The sequence below is a fragment of the Xiphias gladius genome, chromosome 10 (genome assembly GCF_016859285.1).
Source record: "Xiphias gladius isolate SHS-SW01 ecotype Sanya breed wild chromosome 10, ASM1685928v1, whole genome shotgun sequence".
Classification (NCBI taxonomy): domain Eukaryota; kingdom Metazoa; phylum Chordata; class Actinopteri; order Istiophoriformes; family Xiphiidae; genus Xiphias; species Xiphias gladius.
This window is the reverse complement of record NC_053409.1, coordinates 16,837,242-16,856,431: the sequence shown is the minus strand read 5'-3', so window position 1 is coordinate 16,856,431 and position 19,190 is coordinate 16,837,242. Positions and strand designations below refer to the sequence as shown.

General features: G+C 44.5%; 1 protein-coding gene across 7 annotated transcripts in view; it reads right to left on the bottom strand.

Moving 5' to 3' along the window:
* meis2a (Meis homeobox 2a) overlaps window positions 1–19,190 on the bottom strand; it is an 82,006-nt gene that overhangs the window by 50,620 nt on the left and 12,196 nt on the right. For all 7 annotated transcript variants that reach the window (XM_040137818.1, XM_040137819.1, XM_040137813.1 and 4 more), the window contains exon 7: window positions 18,450–18,564. In XM_040137818.1, coding sequence (XP_039993752.1) covers window positions 18,450–18,564 — 115 coding nt within the window. The remainder of the gene's footprint in view (window positions 1–18,449; window positions 18,565–19,190) is intronic.

The following is a 19,190-nucleotide window of genomic DNA, read 5'->3' as shown; positions in this document are numbered from 1 at the left end:
TTAGAGTAAAGTATTAACAGTTGTTTTGACTTACTATATACATGCAGAAATACGTGTATTCTAAATAGAGAATGAAGGAAAATCAAGTGTGGACAGAAGGTGAAAAGAAAGAAAGAAACAAAGAAAGAAAGAAGAGGAACGAAAAGAAGCAGGAGGAAGAAAAGAAGGAGTAGAAAAAGAATAAAGAAGACTCAACTTGCACAACCTCATTACATCTAAAGGCGAGCTGGTGCTTTGCATCCACCCCCACTCCTTTTTCTTATGAGCGAGAGAAGGAACGCTGCAGGGCAAATTGTCCCAAACGCTAATGGCTTCTGACTGTTCCCTGGCAACTCTGCCATTCTAACCTGTGTGGATGTGCACTCTGAAAAAAATGGGGAAAGGAAAAAAAAGTGCAGGGCAGAGCAGGGGGAAGCGTCCCATCATCTGGCCATGTGACACAGATGGGGGTTGGCTATTAGGAGGCAGCCGAAAGGCCTAGGGGAGCCGAGGTGCTGGAGTGTAGCCCCAGGCACTTTTGGAAAAACAGCGCCCTTGGAGACGGAAGAAAGACAGCCTCCCTCTTTCCCACTCTCCCCACTTTCTTCCTCTCTCTTTCTCCCTCACCCACTGTATCAATATCTTGACTTAAAGTGCTCGCAATGGAAGTTTGTGCATATTTTCTTATGCACAGAAACCGAGAAGGTGTAATCAGGCAAGATGGAAGACAATGACCAGACACAATGAGGGTGAGGGAGTGAATGAGCACGCTAGCAAACAAACAGGCACAAGTCCAAGAGCACATAACACTCACATACATTCCCTCTCTCATCACCAGTGGGTGGTTATTAAAAATGCATTCAGATATATCTCCCTGTGAGTAAATTGGTCTCAGGGCTGAGCTCATTAACGGTTGGGAAAGGACTGTAAACACACTGCAACTCTGCTTATCTAATGTTGGCACATGCAGGGTCGCTTCAGGAATTCTTGCAGAAAAAATTGGTTTAGCATAAAGTGTCCTACAGTCTCTGCTGGGAGTAAGGGGGACTTCAGGGGAGTCCTAATGACTCTAGAGATCATGCTTCATGTCTAGGAGGCACCCTGCCCCTGAGGGAGCCACTAAGGTCTAGTCAGCCCTGGAAGCATTATGGATATAACCGTAAGTAGCAAATGCTGCAGCTCTTTCAGTACACCAAGAATGTGCTCCCTCTGCTGCTCTATCATTCCGATATACCCATGCATGAATGAATAATGACTTGTCAATAGCTGGAATACACATTCAAACCCAGTCATGGTTAGTTATCAAATAGCACTCCAGACTTATTGGTCCCTATACTATTAATACACCCACTGAAGAGCCTCAAGACAAACTTTAGACGTTGTGTGTGTATTATTCTAAAGGCTGTGCGGTGATTTCTCACTGGGAGGCCCCGGCATTTGTTTCAGGGTAATGAAGCAAGAGTGTAGAGGCAGTGGCTTATGGAAGCTGTGGTTAAAGTGACTAATTACAACAGACCCCCCACACCCCCTGTCAACCCAAACTAGTTAGATTGTTCACCCAAGCTCACCCAAAAGAGGACAAGAGACAAACTCATGTGGACAGTTAGAAGGAAAGAGGAGTAGATGGAGAACAGAAGCTAAGAGGTTTGTTGGAGCAGGAGCTCCTTTTCCCTTCTCTACCTTAGCACACCATAGTGACCAGGCCCTCCAACCCTCCCTCCAACACCCTCCTATAACACCACCTCTAGCCCTGCAGGCTTGGCCGCAGAGAATGAAGAGAAAAGAAGAGGGGGATTTAGAGCCTCCCTTTTCCCTCTTTTTCTCCTCAACTTTTCAGCCAACATAAGCGGCGTTTAGCACATTCAGTCCCCCAAATGGCAGCGAATGAGAGAAGCAGTGGGGGCTCCTCTTTTGTCCGTCTGGTTACCCCTTTTATTTACCCTGGATTTACGAAGGGGTCTTTGCTGGCTCTGGGAGCACATGCTCTTGACACACACACAATCTCTCTCACATACACACATACACAAACACGTTGAGGCTCTATTCACACTGGTGGAATGGCCGGCCCTCTGTTGCTCTGTGCTGACTGGGGATTACAGGTCTTCTGGCTATAACCACATGCTAGCAATATGCTTTGCACTCAGATAACATACAACACAGACGAGTGTTAGCGAGTAGAATATTATCCATTAATTGATAAAACACACACTTGAGTGTCCAATTTCTAACAGTAAGTTAGATCATCATCAGTGTGTTTGTGAGTCTTTGTGTGACCACACACCAAATGGTTTACTTCACTCATTCAGATCCATACAGTAGATGAGGGCCCTAAACGAAACTGTGTTAGTGTGCACCACTGCAGCCAGTGTTTTACGCTGATTATTTCCTGATCTGTGCTTAAACAAGCAGCAGCCCCTTGCACTGGACCATAAAACAACAGCTTAGTAAACAGCAAGCATGCTGACAAATTGGTAGCGCTCAGGCCGGAGTCATTAACAGCCCTAAAACCTGTCAGAGCAATTACAACAAACTCTCTCCTTCAGCAAGCCTCCCTGCCAAACTCAAATGTCACTACCCACCTCCTCTTTACCGCCCCCTCTTACCACCAGGACACTGGCTAAAGGTGAGGGAGAGAAGGCTACCACTTTTCCCTCTCTCCTCGAACAACCATGACACTCCAGAGAAACGAGGACAAACCTCCATCTCAAACACAGCTGTATCTGCATCCGGGGTGCTACGACTGAGTGGTTCCTTTTGCATGAGAAGTAATGTGTAGTTGTCTCCCCCCCCCCAAAAACACATCATTAAGTGTTCCCTTAAATGAAGTGGAATAAGAGCTTCTAATTAGATGGGTTTTTTTCTACGTGTGGGGAAGCGAAGCAGTCAGGCAGTAAGCAAGGCAGGGAGGGAAGGAAGGGGGAGGGGGGGGGTATAGTTGCTCAACAACTTCTGTACCTCTTCCTCTCTCCCTTCTCCGCCCCTTCTCTAAGCCCCCTAACCCTGCCATCAGGCAGATATCTCTCTGTCATCCCTGGAATGCTGGAGATAACTATCGCCTCTCCACTGATACAAGGCCTCTCTCCTCTCACAGGCACAGTGTTGACCCCACTGTGCACATCCCTACCATAGAGGGCGAGGTTGACGTGGAGGGAGCAGAGACAAAGAGAGGGGAGGGGTGAGGGTGTAGGGTTGGAGGTAAAACTTGTTTTTATCAGCCAGTTAGGCTATTTTACCTTTTAACCTAAAATATGGGCTGGAGCAAAGCCACCCTCCCCTTTCAGCTTCTCCCCTGGAGCCAAAGAAGAGTAGTTTGTCCAGAAAGGGGAGGGAGGAAGGGGGGTAGGCTGCCTGGTTACTGCCTTTTCTCCAGAGTCACTGCCTAGAACTCTCTTGATCTTTTCATAAGATTATCATCTGCCAAGAACCTAAAAATTTAGCACTGGGTGCACAAAGTATGCACATTATCAAAGGCTTTGGACTGAACTAATTACTGGTGTGATTAACCTGCTACCTATAACAACAATTATCTTATTACATCATAAATTGGGACTGATGGTAACACAATGATTGCTTACGTCTCCTGGGATCTGATCTTTTAAATAATTTCTTCCAGTTCTGCACATTTTTATGTGTATATGAACACACAGAAAAGTGTTTCTTTTACACAGATGTATAAAAGAATGTATGCCAGCTGAGACGAGACTCCGCCGTCTAAAGGGGGCTTTATTTGAGGAGGGAAAAAGATCCAAAGAAAAGAGATGGAATAAAGATGTATACAAGAAAGGAGGCAGGCTCTTGCAGATGTCAGGACCCAATTTGCATGAATGGCAAAGGGCTAAATTGCAGGGGATGGGGGAGCTACCCTCCACCCATCTCACCCCACTCTTTTTGGGGGAACTAAAAGGGAGTTGTGATGCCCATGACTGCCCCTCACTCAGCAGACAGAGATCAGTGGCTAATGAAGGGCTTTGGGTCTCCACCAGGCATTTCACACTCTCTGCCTCCCTGATAACTCCACCCCGCTCTCCCTGCACTCCAACACTGCTGCAGAAACTGCTTCTGCTCATCCCTTAGATTCCAAATCGAATGGGGCTAATTGGTCTCACAGGTAACCTTGGTTCATCCCTTGTTTCTTAATAAACAAATTTACAAAACTGCCAATGTAACAGTCCAAACCTTTGCTTCTGTCTCACCAGACTTCATCCTTCTTTCTTCCCTTAGCAAATATGGTACAATTGAGCTATTCTTAGTGGTTAAATTTGCGTATATTGATACTATTCCCTCTATAATTTATAATTGTTACAATAGAAAATAGGGCTCGATGCCCAAAGAGAAGCACACCTAAATCCGAAAGTTTGCTGCTCCATTAAATATTAAAGAATAGGTATTTCCCAAAAGCAAGTGGGGCTATGCTGAATTGAAACAAGCAGGATCATTAGTAGAACAAGCTGTTTCCACACTATTTGCTTCCTACAAACTGCTACGTTGCTCCACTTTAGAATGGTAATGTAGTGAAAGCAAGAAATAAAGAGACGAGACAGAGCGAAAGAAAACAAAGAGATGGAGAGCATGCAAATGCATCACATGGATCCATCTGCGAGTGAAGAAATGACTTTATAATCCCCTTTAGGAACTATTGTATATCAAAGTCTTCTACCTAAACCACTAGAAAGAGCAGCTGTATACAAGTTGCTGGGCATAACATAGTGTGGTTTCGTGATTCAGAACAGCTTACACTGTTTTAGGCAATGTATTATAACAGCATCAGCGGTGATTCTCTACCCTCAATTACAATTTAAAAACCAAACAAACAAACTCACTGTTTTTGTACTGAGAGAGGAGGAAGACTTAGATTTATTAAAAACATCTTCTTTGCCACACCTGATGGAAAGTGTCATCAAAGTAGAGTTTAACAGAGATGAGGGGGTTTGGTGGGGGGGGGGTAGAGTAAATGGATTAAAAGGTTTATAAATCAACAAGTCAACCATCAGATTGTAGCCTCTGCTCAGCAACCCTCTCATCAGCCAAATGCCATGAAGTTTTTTTTTTTTTCCACGCTTTTTTTTTTTTTTTTCACACAAATGTCCTGGAGGCAGGGAACAAAGCGAGCAGAACTGATTACTGCGCTGTTGCCCCGCTCCGCCAGTCTAAACTCTGTTTGGCTTCCTAATGAGCTCACTAAAAACCCAATTCATCACCCATAACCCCTTCTCAACCTGCCTTGAAATCCCCCATTATGGAGAGTCAAGGACAGTCCGTTTACAAGCTTTGGGCTAGGGTCAAGGGCTGTGTAAGGTGGATGGCAGTGGCCGTGGCAACAGTGTGGCCAAGGTTATTTTGACACAAGGGATACTCCCTATGTGACTAGTCTGCTCCCCAGTATCAAAATGTGTTCAACATACGCAAATGATTTCCTTCAAAACAAACTTCTCCTTTGATTGTCACACTCCATTGGTTTTATACAAAAAAAATGTTTTGTTTTTATTATTTGAGGGTGGTGGACTGTTTTTTATGCCCTATATCAACCTCCCCCATCCCTTATGCCCCTCCCCCTCTTTTGCAACACCAGCGGTGTCCCAGACTGAGCGGAGGAATGTCCGGCTTGATGGCTGCAGCAGCGGGAATGTCCCGTTCCAGTCAGCTTTCGCACCAGAGATTTCAAGTTTAATACCCCTTCGTCCCATCCCCGCAAAGACAGGAATTTGGTGGGAAGGGAATGTAGCAGGATGGCGGGGGGGGTTAGAGAGTGGAATACAGTTGGTCTATTAAGGATGGAGCAAGGGGTGAGGGAAGAGGAGAAGAGTATAAAAAAGAATATTGTAGGTAGATAACAACCTGAGAATGTAGGAAATGGGATGAAAAAGAAAAAGAAGGGATGGAAAATAGCTTGACGAGGAGGTATAGGATAGGAACTGGGTGTTGATTGGGGGGGGTGTCAGAAACGGAGATGTGAAGGAGGAGGAATGGCAGAGGGTTGGGGTAAACTCCCACAGTTCCTCATTACATAGAGTTGAAATGAGCCTCCTGACACCTGAGCTGTAACCAAGAGATTACAGAATTGATGAATCCTTGGTTTAAAATGCAGCTGTTTTATTCTGCTTTAGTAATTAATTCTTTTTCCGATAGTGTATTGATTAAGCGTAGCCCCTGATAAAGTTCAAACTGAGAGAGATCCCTCCAGGGTTTTGGCTTGGCCTGCTCTGGAGAGTCAATGAAAACTTCCTCCCTCCACCTGCATCTCTCTCTCTGTCAGTGCAGTTTACCCTCATAAATTAGTCAGATCTGTGAGGAGTGTGGATCTTGCTTAGCTGATATTTGCTTTGTCTGCCCTCTTTCTGATACAATTCACAAGTCCTTTTTATCCTATCACACCTACACAAATGCAGAAGCCCTTATTGACGAGTCAATGTTACACAACTCACCAAAACATGAATTTGTAGAGTTATTTTTCCGGAATACTGAGATAATACATGTACTCATGGATACAACTCTTTCACCAAGCAGCTGATTCTTTCGGTTCCCTCTCCCTCGCTCCCATTCTCACCTTAACAGGGAATCATAGCATACAGAACGAGAGCATCTCCTCTCACAAAACTACTCTTTCATTCTTTTTATCTCTGCGTTTTTCCATACTGCTGAGAGTGAAAAGACTGATCAACAGAGGGTAGAGTGGGTCTCTCCGGGGAGCCAACTAGCAGAGAAATCAGATACAGCTTTACAAGAGAGTCAGCCGCTCATGTCTTGTCAAGACCCCTCACCTACCGGCTCCTTTACAAGTCAATAACCAAGGCCCAGTGTCCTCCACTGGGCCTTGGCACAAATTCACCTCTGTCTATGGGACGTAGAGGAGGGGGGGGGCCCACAGCTCTGGATTCCATGTTGTAACGCTTAATGATAAATTATTCTCTATGATATCATGGAAATAGTGTTGCATGTCTACTATGAAAATGCTCCTTACACATAGGGGAATATTTTTCCCCAGTCCTAGCTGTGGTGGGACACTACATCACTACATTTATCCCCAATACACAACATGGAGTCCTCTGACATTCCTGTAATGCATAGTGACAAATAATTTGTGACGCCATGAAGACAGAAGAGCCAGTTAAAAGCCTTTTTCAATATTAAAAGCTAATGAAAGAGTGAATGAATTATGATGGTAGAAGGGAAAAATATAATTAGAAGGTGGAAGTAGCGCTTAATAGATTTACTCGAGACTATTTCCTTTCGTTAATGGGACTGTAGCATGCAGAGAGGGGGTTTTGACGAGGCTAGTATTGACTGTCCACCCTGCTCCTTAAGGTAAATCCAGCAGGTCATTTCATTAGGGCCCAATTCCATGGCACTAATTTTGATTTTAGGGCCTTGACAGCTGTTGGAAGTGGAAATTGCACGGCAAGAACAGTGAAAAAGGAGCCTATTACTGCTGTGAAACATACAAATTGCAAAGCCTAGGTTCAAATTACTGCCACTCTTCTTCGTTGACCCTCCAAAATTCGTATTTCATCACACTCCTGGACCTTACCTTTTGATTAGCTGCATGAAAAGGGGGAGTGAGAACACACAACAATCTATTTTGGAATAAGGGTACACTTTGACAAAATGCAGAGAAACAAATGCATGTGAATGTACATATGCCTAGTGACAATAATGTTTAGAAATCCTACACAAAGTGACAAAAAAATAGGAACACCTTTATAATGTAATGCAATGCAATAGCCTTGTAATACATTCTACCATAATTAAAAAGTTAGGTTTTCGTCTATTAGAATACTTATTATACTTATTAGACTACTTTTTTTTTTTACTTCAGTAATGTGGTGCATTGAAGCTGTACTTTGTGCTGGTGTTGTATTTGGACTGTATTGCATTCAAAGGTTTTACTAATATTTTGTTCATCGCATATACATATGGTCATTAGAAACACCTTACAATATAATGCAACTCAATTAACACCACAAATTAAAGCCTTGAAAATTACTGCAGACTTGAATCAACGCCTCTCTAACAAGGTGATTGTTCATTCAATAATTCACGAAAGTAGGGTTGCTTTACAATACACAGTGGTTTCTATTTTGGCCACTCGGTTTAATTTTTGTTTGCTTTTAATTTTCTAAATGAGACATTTTCAATCCTCCCTCATAATCATAGTTACCGTTGGTTGGTCTAGCAGTGTGATGGACCTGACTCACAATGCGAGCTCTTAATCGCCTCGCCTTGCAAGTTAATTTTCAGCATTAAAGTTCCAGAAGGAAGAAAAAAGCTCTTCCTCTGATGCTATTAATTAGCAGTGCTCTATAGCTCCTAGCTTTTTGAAGCTCTCCATCTCCTTTTGTTTCACCCTCTCTTTTCTTTTTTTTTTTTTGTGCGGCCTTAGTTATTGACTTTTCAATTTTCCCCTCACACCCACCCCCTGCACCAGCAGTAGCACCAGTGCTTCTGCGGCAGTGCCCAGCCCAACAATACCCCCAAGCCCACTCTCCGAGACGCTGGCTGGGGAGCCCTGAAAGCTGGGCCAGCCCTAAAGCTCCCACCAGCCCACCACTCACTCCCCATGAGACCAAAATCAAAGAGAGAGGCCCTTAAAATATAACCATGGGTATAATGAGGGTGCTCCAAAGAACAATAAGCATATACACCAAAGGAGAGAGGAGAGTAGGAGTACAAAAGAAAGACAGAGAAAACTATAGGAATGTTGGCCTGAAAGTGTTCTTGAGAAGTGAACAACAGAGAGTGGATGAGAAACAAAACAGAACGATACTGTGCTGTGGGAGACAGGCCAAAGGGCCACAGCCAGTGGTGATGGTAGCCAGGGCCACGCATCTATCCAAACACGTATCTGAACCCAAAACAACGAGGGGGTCTGGTGCATGCCTCTGGAGCTGAAGGAAGCCGAAGGGAGCCAAAGGGAGCACGACTAATTTCTGCACAACAATAGTCCTGGATGGGCGCCCACACAATGGCAGGTGCTTTGAATAGCAGCAGGGCCCTTGCAGCAGGGATCTTCTCCTCTCTCACTCTGCGGGCTTGGGCTCTGGCTTGTGTAACCTCTCATTTTCAACCCGGGCTTCCTTTTGACTCATAAAGGAGGAAAATGATCTCATGGGGGGCCAAAGGAGTAAGAGACAGCCAGGCCTGTGAGGCACAATTCACACCAAGTCCGTCTGTGTTGTCTGTACATGTTATCCACCTCTTATGTCCTTCTCTCTTTCTTTTTCACGTCTCTATTGCTCTTTCTTATCACTCTTTTCTCTCCTCCTAACTCTCTCTTTACAGTCACAGTATCTCTTCCTCTCTCTTTTTTGCTTGCCTCACTCTAACGCCACAATTTTTTCCACCTCATCCTTGTTTTTTTTCCATCGACTGTTTGTCTGTTGTGTTGTTATTTTCTGTAGTGGTTGTGTTTGTTGTGCTGCTGCTGGGCTGTCCTGTAGGCCATGATGCAGTGGTAAAGGCAGTTTTCCCCCCACCTTAAGAGCATTCTTTCCGGGGTCACGAGGTCAGGCTTCACAGATGTCTCCTGCAGACACTCAGTTGTCTAAGGACTGCATCCCTGGGAGTAAGCATTTGTACTAAACAATGCAGCTTTTTCCCCCTCACTTTGGAAAATGTTAAATATTTTTTCTTTTTTGTCTGCCTTTTTTCTACCTCTCCGTGTTCATTGTTTTATTTTTCAATGAAGCTATAAAGTGAGTGCATTTTTTCCAAGGTGGAGGTTTTTGTGTTTAGATAATGAAAGAAAGCACTGGTTATCACACGATAGTGGTGCTTTCTGGCTGGTTTCATTCTTTTAAACACTCCCCGTCTCTTTAAGTTTCCTCCAATTGTTCTAATGGGGCCTTAGTCATCCTCGCCTGATGGCAGAGAGAAAGATGCTTTTAAAAGGACTTTTTCTTTGCTCAGTATGTGTTGCCAGGAGAGAAAAATGGAAACATGTAGTAACTGTCCTGAAATACACACTGAGAAACAGATACAAGAAACCCTTGAGTAAGCAGGGCAGAAGCCAAACAAAGAGCGACCCTAAATGAACAGAAAGACAATATTTGAACTACAGCATCTCTGTGTAGCCTCAATCTCAACAAAAATTGTAGAGAAGAGAATTCCTGAGCCAAACGGCTTTCATTAAAGGGAAATCAGCTTCTGCTTTTTTAGGGGGCGGAGGGTAACACTGGTAAAAGAGAAGAGATTGCAGCATTTAACATGCAAGTTCTGCCTCAGAACATGGAAAAGTGTGTAATTGGAACAACATTTTAAAAATCCAGGCACTGAGCTATCCTTGAATATCTCGTTCCTTTTCATCTCGCTTTCCCTTGTTCCTTTTTCTCTTCCTTCGTTTGATATGGTTTTCCCGCTTCCCCCTCCAAACATCTCCTCTGTATTCTGCAAATTGATAACCTTCTAAATGAATTATGGTAAATGCATAATGAAGGTTTTCTCAGCTTCAGCCCTGCAGCCAGCCAGGATGGAGCATCTCGTTTGGCATTTTTTATTCGTTTTGTTGCGCATTTAGCCCCAGTGTTCCTTCAGAGTGTTCACTGCTTGGGGCATGTAAATAAGAAATTATCCTTGCTGACTAACATGGCTAATACCTCCTCTGGGGTAATCAAAAATTATTAGACGCTTGCTACCAATAAACATTAGGGCTCATGGCACTAACCACTGTCAAATCACTCACCTCCGCCTGCTCCCCAATAGCCATAAAATGGGTGAACAAAAGTGATCAGGTGTGGAAAAAGCACTCTGGCTACGTGGAAACTGAGAGACCGCGGCACTGCTATTATGCCTAAAAAAAGCAGCCCTCGGCTTTAAGAGTCATTAAAGCATGTACTAGAGTGGGAATCAGACTAGAAAATGAGCTTATCTTGCATAATGCCCTCAAAAGCTTTGCATAAACGTAAAAGATGTGTGCGTGAAAATCAGCAGCAGAGAGGAAAAACTCGGATTGTAACACACTTCCTTTATCATCCTCCCACTCTCTTGGACGGTGGCAGCATGGTTAAAGCACTACCTGTAGGGTATAGCTCCTCTGCTCAGTTCCAAATATGCCTCAGTGTGTAAGCCCTGGTTTACACAAATCTAAACCGCACAGCAAGTGAACGAGTTATAGCTGGCCTTGCTAAGCCACTCTACTCAACCGCGTGTTGTCTTTTGGGAGGGACCTTTGCTGTGATGGCTTCGGACATTAGGGGGAGGAGAATTGGGAGGGTGGGGGTGGTGGAAGAGATTAAAGAGCCAAGGGAGGCAGAAGAAAGGAAAGAAAGTAAAAGAGCACAAGGCCCATTGGTCAAACACAAAGGGGGAGAGAGGGAAAGGACATTTGCAGTCAGGGTTAAACTCCAAATAAGCACACCTTAAACGGGTCTGTGTAAGCTGGCAGTTGGGGTTTTTGGAGTTTCCCTGCAGGTGTGCCTTTGACAGACTTGGCCTCCATAACCTCTCTCTGATCTAGAAAGGGGCCCGAGGTTGGACAGAGAAGAAACTGGTGGCATCTTGCTGCCTCTGCCTCCCACTCTATGTCTATTACATTCACACACGCATGCTTACACTCTCTGTAAACACACACACAAACACACTGCCAGACAAGGGGAAAACAAATCTGGTGAGGACTAGAGCAATTGGATTATCACCTCTTAAGGGTGACTTCTAGGCTGACCCCCTTCAGGCTAGCCTGCTGAAACAAGACAGAAAATTTCCTGGGAAAACACTCTCCCTTTAAAAAAAAACTAAAGCACTGTCATCCTTGTGAAAATACAGCAGCGGCAGCATTAATGGACGTGGAAATGCCCTTTGGGGCACACGCTCAAATCCCTTTTAGCCATATTACATCAGACCCCTGTGCACTCCTCATCATCACTACATACACTAGAGTAATGAGCAGTGGAACACTGATGTGTAAACCCACTGTATAATGAACTGATACAACAGCACTACACTCTGTCTTTTTTTTGGCCCAAGCCTTTGGGTAGAAGAGTGAAGTCACTCCCCTCCTTTTAGTGTAGTTCAATCATGATTACTTCCCTGCAACAGTTTCCTTTTTGCTTTTTAATTATGCTCAACTCACTCCCAGATAAGCTGGTCTTCATCTACTTCTCAGAGAAAGACAGAAAGAGAAGAAAGAAAGAAAGAAAGAAAGAAAAAAAGGTTTCCCTCAAGCTTTCCCTTAATGGCGCAAAACAGGCATTCTCCTCAGCTGCTGTCAGAATAATCTGGGTAATTTTTTCCCTATGTTCTCCAAACATTAGTTTGCACATTAGGCTGACCCAGTTAATGTGCCTTTCCTGCTGTGTGGGACCCAGTTCCTGGACAAGCTAGGCCAGGCTGTGTTGGGCCGGGTCGCGCCAGGGGCCTGTTCATGATTATGGACCAGAGGGACCAGGCCCCGGTCTGAGCCGAAGCAGAGGGGAGAGGGTGAAAAGTGAGGAGTGGTAAGGAGACGATAAGAGGAAGAGTGGGAAAGCTTGAGCTGCAGTGTGGATGGAAGGGCAGAGAGATGGTGGTGATGTACGTGCAGGGCTGTTACTGGAAGTGGAGCTGACTCTACTGGAAGTACTCATCCTTTTACAGTTCCTTTTGTTTTGCCGTTTTCATGTGTTTTTTCTCACATGATCCATAGATTCTAAGAACGTAACACAGGGTCAGAAGAAAGACAGAGAGACCGAAAAAAGAAAGAGAGAGAGCGGAAGGAAGGAGGGAGGGATCTGAGGGAGCTGATCATTCTCTTTAATCACATTTTGGATGAGGGCCAGGTAGTCTGCGGTACTGAGAGCGAGACAGAGAGGGGTGAGTGAGGAGAGCAGTGCGAGGGAGACAGCAAGAGAGGAAGGGGGTGGGAGAAAGAGAGATGGAGGAATAAATGGAAAGAGAGGGAGAGAGAGGATGAGAAAGGGACTTATGGAGAGAGGGGATGAGCCTGAGAGCAGAGCTCCTTGAAACACCCTGAAGTGCAGCAGCGCTTAAGCAAGTGTGCGCATATACCCACACAGACTATGTCTATGTGTGTGTATGCAAGGGAGAGTGACAGCCATTCCCGTAAATGCCCGCGAATGCTGAATCCAGCATGAATCTGGTGTTAGAGCAGAGGCAGGGAGAGATCCATTTTAAAACTATGTGCATTAACTATACTTTTCCCTATAGATTAAGCACTCGACATGAATAATTTAGCCTCTCTTATGCTAATGGGATCATGAAAGTATCCCCTCCGTACTGTGTTTTCTCCCCCTCCACAGCAACTCTTCTCAGCTTTCAACAATGGCCCTACCCCTTCCCAACAAACCGTCAGACAAACGTATTGCGCTGTTTTCACAACAGGCACCTGACTAACATGGGGCTGACATGTAGTGACAAGGCTAAAATTGCACACAGTAGCTTACTGAGAAACACTTTAGTATTGTTATCCTCATTAAACAGTTATATCTTTAGCTGCTTTTCCGTTTACGTGCAGACTGCTTCCGCTTGCTGTCACCGATAGCAAGACATTGCAAGGTATAGGCTGAATGCGCATTATGGCTGCGCTTGGTTCAATGTTTATGTGATCGCTGTTGCCACTGAGCTGGTTTTGTAAGAGGCAGACTACTCCTTTTACTTTCTGATTGCTTCACTGTGGTTCTCTGTTTTCTTTTGAGAGGGGAAGTGGACGTATCCTGTGTGTTTATGTGTTTCTTTGGCCTTTTTTGTTCAGCCTCTGCCATCACACACTAAAGTATACCCGTGCCCACATTTACAACACATACACACCCTTGTTGCTTCAGCATTGTGTTGTGGTGAGGTGGGGGCACTGTGTAAAAATTATCAGTGCTCCAACAGCTGGGAGTGAGAGCCATGAAACAGCAGGGCTTGGGTCTGCTTTATTGTTTATCTGTTGTTTATGGGCCAGTGTTCAGCTTTAATTACTACACTAAATTAAACTCTAACAGGCACTTAGAGGGAACCAGCTAACACATGCATGCCCACACACACACACACACACACACACACACACACACACACACACACACACACACACACACACACACACACAACACACACACACACACACACGCTGTATATTATATATACACGGACACACCTCGATCATCACTCCAGAGCTGAAGTATAAGCTACTACAACGCAACAAGACTTCCATCTTGCGTTTAGCAGAGACTGTGGACGTTTCTCTGTTGTGGTTGTGGTGTTTCTTTTTCTTTCTTTCTTTCGCCTCCTTCACTTTTGGTTCTTATTGAGCCCTAAGAGTAGCTGTTAAAAGCTGTGTGGAAAATACCAGATTCAACACGCCTTGTTCATGCTGGGACTCTCTAGGCGGACACAGGGAGTCGTGTCCCCACCAGGAATGACCCCCCTCTCATGAGCTCAACCACAAAGACCTTGCTGAGTGGGGCCCCCAGCCAGGGCCAAGGGAGCTCACCATACTCCCCACACACACACAAATGTACCACAACTCCATCAAGCGCAGCATGCTCCCTTGGAGCCGAACACTCAACCTCTCCCTCTCTTCCACCCTCTCTCTCCATCTCTGCCTCTCTCAGTCTCTCTGGGGAGTCTGTCTTTCCACAAAGCGTGGGGATTGTTCAATTGCTGAGAAAATGTACAAAATGCTTTCTCCTCTCTTCTGTTGAGTCTTTACCATCTACAGCAGAATCCGGGAATTGTACAGAAAGCCCCTTTGCTCACCCACTCAAGTTGTCAATGTGGATTTGGTCCTCATGCATAGCTAATAATTACAAGTGTGGACTGGAGCTGAAGCATGTGCACATACACACACTCAGACACACACATATGCACATACAGCAAGAGGGGAAAATGTTACCTACCGTGCTGAATCAGTGTTGGGGATTTACAGTTCATGACTGAGTTCATTTGACTCTACTGTGTTTGGAGTGGGCAAATGTGCAGAGTATTTCATCACGCTGCTCCATCGCACTTTGGGTGTTAAACATATTACGGACACCTACATAGAAACAAGTGCTATCTTTAGGTGTGCACATTCATCAAGTTTAACTCCCTGCAACTGATGTTTTTGATGTTTCTAGATAAGCTTGGAGGAGTTCCATAGGACTGTTAATCAAAATGATGTGCAAGCAGAGCCAGTGAAGTTATTGTGCGTTACCTTCTGAACCATCTCCCTTTAACTGCTGATATTTGTTTATCTAGCCAGAACATAGGGAGTCACTCTCTAAGAGTCAGTAAGTGAGAGTGCAGAATTTGCCCTGAGGGTGATAATTCATATTTTCTTTTTTGGAGGAAAATTCTGAGAAAAAGGGAAAAAAAAAATGTCTGTTAAGAATGGAGGGAGGGGAGAGGTTGCAGATCTGAGAACTGTACTGAAACATTTTTCATATGTGTCACAACCTTAACTTGCAATCTTTACTGACAGCTATGAGCATGCTTCTCCTTGGTTTACTGCTTGACAATAAATTATTCCACAAGAGGGGCAATACATATTTGCACACTTGTTAAATTGTTTTTTGGCAAAGGTTCAGAACAATGCTCAGTACTGAGATACAAGCCGGAGATTGTGGAAGTGAATTCTGTTCAAAGAGAGCGCTGTATGACTGCCCATACACTACTTTTTGAAAAAAGGTCTGTGCGTGTTATTGAACTTTAATCCACTGTCCACCCCCTAACATCAGCCAAAGGCAAAGGGAAAGGAAGAAACAAGTTAAAACTTTTTGCTCTTCAAGACAGTTTGACTTAGCACTGTCAGAAATGCTTCACCATTTTTGGGAGACATGGAATGGAGTCACACATTCAACACACTGATGGATCCATTTTCGAGGTAAATGTTTTTCAAGCCACAGGCACACATACAACACACCTTTAGAGATGGAAAATGGCAGAAGAAAGTTTATGTTTTTCTTGGCAGCTGAAACCAAAAGCAATGTAAGTCTCACGCACTCTTTTCTCTCTCTCCTCCTCGCACTCAATCTCTCCCATCTATTCCGTCGTCCTCAACTGATCCACATCGTCACCCCTTTTAACAGGGGCCAAGCTGTTAAAGACCCCATTACTGAAGTGAAGAACACATTTCACATTTTCTCTGTGGACTTGAAAGTGTGGACTACAAATTTTATGTGGAAATGTATTGAGATAGGAGGCGAGTTCATGCGTGGAGTAGAGTGGAGTGGAGAAGAGGAGGGGAAGGTGGAGAGGTTGGGGAGGGAAGGCTCTGTCAGAATGGAAGGGCCAGAGTTGGGAGTCAGCGAGCGCTTCAAGCGTTAACGTAATTGCAAGAATGTGAAAAATGAGGCGGCAGGGCTCCCGAGCAGAGCGAAAGGTCAGAGCATGCCTCACACAAAACAACTGGCTGGAGGACGGCCTCATTAGACCATTAAATCAGCTGCCCTCTCTCTCTCTTTTCTCTCTTTCTCCTTTTTCTTGCTCTGCCTACTTTTTCACCTTCTCTACTCTTTTCACCTCTGCACATCAATAGCTCTTCTTTTGCCTTCTTTTAAATTTCGGATTCTATTCTATGCTGCTTACTTTGTTTTTACTTGGAGCTGGTGGATCTAGTATTAAGCACTCTTCAATGAAGTTTCAGCTCTGGTCTGGCCCGGATCTAGTCCAGGTCTATCTTTGGACAGTTACGGTACTGTACCGTAACTGTCTTTGGCCTGTATTGATCTGCTGTTACTGGATACAGTGGGGAGAGTAGTCGATAAGTGCTCTGTGGATTACAGGTCACTTGTACTTATGGGTGTAAAATAATCAATAGGCATTGCACCCCACCCCCCCACACCCCCAACCCCGGCCCCACCCACCCCACTCTGTTGTTCCTGCATCTCCGATGTTACTTGCAATTGCAAAGAGGGTTGCAACAACTCTACATATGCTCTGCCTTCTGACCTGCAATCATACAGGGTTTTTAACTAATATTATTACCTCTATACCAGAAAATCCAATACCTAATTTCTTGCAATTTCAGATTTTTCTTTTTTAAAGTTTTAAGATTCTTGTTCACCATTAATGTCTTGCATTTAAAGAGAATGTCCTTTATACAGATTGTTTGAGAGTACGCCTAGACCTAGACCTAGACCTAGACCTGACCTGCAAGAGACTGTTCTGTATCTGTCACTGCACTCTGCCTACTCTGGAGAGGGAAAGCAAAAGGAGAATCATCCCTATCCGGATTGATTAAGTGTCACATTATTATTAACCATTCCTTGATTATTCTTAGACAGACACATGCTGTTGCCTAACCTAGGGCTGGCTATCATTGTCTTCCCCTCTCCGACTAGCCTGACAACAGACTGTGATCCAACTAGTCCTGACACGGCCAACCACAGAGGTCTGCTGCAGCCCTCACTCTGTGGTCAGTAATGCCTCAGAAGCTGCACCTGCTGCTTCTGTCTGAACGGGAGAAAATGATTTAAACAGCCCCACCACAGACACACATCCTATCGATACATTTGATCGCTTATTGGCAAAACGATAGCCTTGGACGGACACGGCAAGCGGCTCCGCTCTGTGAGAGAGCTGGAATAAGTGTGTATCAGAGTGTTTGAGTGCGTTTGTGTGTTGAGGGCGTGATGAAATTTCATGCAAAACCATGGACACTGCCAGAGGGCATGCACAGATACAGAAAGAGACCCACAAAAACACACACACACACACACACACACACACTCTGCCGCCAGTGAAGGGAGATCTTGGTGCATTCAAAACAAGAAAGGAGAGGCCAAGAGCTCATTATCTCAGGCAGCATTTGCATTTACTAAACAATTTTAACCTCACAATGTAATGTTTGGTCTCACCTGTAAACTCAACTTACAGCATATGCTTTTGATAATGTACATGTCAAAATTGATACGGACCGTGACAAAAACACAAGGCAGATAGCTGTGACTTACACACACTGCCTGTAACAAATTCAAATACATTTGTTTTGAGATGCATTATTAATGTTTGGCACGTTGTGTACTAGATAACACAAGGCTCAGTAAGACATAATTAGGGACTGTTGTGCAAGAGCAAAGTTAATATGGTTTAAATGCAAGCAAGAACTGGCAGAAATATAGTATTAATCACCAGCTTTTGTTCAGCTCTCTAAATAGCAATGTTTTGGAAAGCCCTTCACTAGGTTGGTATATTACAGTGGCTGTTGCTTGTATTTGCACGCAAGTGTAACAGTGGATAAGCATGTTCATTTTTAGGTGTGACTATGTGTTTACATGGATGCCAGTCAAAAAATGGGATAATCCAATGCGGAAAAGGAAGGACTGGGGTGTTTGTGTATAGAGAGATGTGCCATCTATTCACTTTAGATCTCACATTAGACAGGGTTAAAATGAAGTGTTGGCAACTCTACTCATGCATAATGATTAATATGTCCTGCATGGATCTGTACCTTTATCTCTGTATGTTTATATGTTAGTGCTTGAGTGAACAAGTGCATGCACGTATATATGCGTGTATGTTTGTGCGAGCGTTTGTTTGAGAATGCATGCATGTGCATGCCCGCGTCTGTGCCGGCTCACCTTGTTCACTGCTGTTGTCACCGCTCTGTGAAGCGTGCCCCCCGCTGGAGGGCCCTGGTGTGCCGGCTGAGTGTGTGGAGGTGGCGTCATCGTGGTCTCTCCAGGAAGCTGGGTTCTGAGGTTTGAAAAGAGAGAAAGCGAGCGTGGGATCCATCCATCCATCCGTGCATCCATCCACATTCCCCGTCCAAACCGCAAACCAGGAGCAGAGAGAGCAGGATGGGGGAGAAGGGGAGGAGGGGAAGACAGAGAGGGAGAATCACAGAAAGAGAGAGAGCCCATATGAGTATGCTGGAAACGTGAGAGTGACATCTGTAAGAGTCTACAAGCACTGTGAGGTTCCTTGGCCAGCTTTGTAAGCTGCCTATTTCCCCGCTAGCAGACAATCAACGATGCTACTATAATAATAGATGAACAGAAAGAAACTAATGCACTAAAGCAGCTGGCAATAAGTCAAAACACTGTAATCAAAGTGTTTCATTAATGCATGAGAGCAAAATGCAGCACTGTTAAAGTGGCATTTGAATTTGAACGTTGCAAGTAGAGCACTTCTGAGTGATTGTCTAAACACATATGGCAGAGCCCAGTGGAGTTCGTTTATATGATACCAATTGAGACTTCCGTGTCAAGTGAGAAATATAGAGGTAAAAAGTCCAAACACGCCACAGCCACCATTAATCATTACCACTGTCAGAAATGAAAATAAGATATGACACTGATTCTCCTGCTAATCTGCCAAAA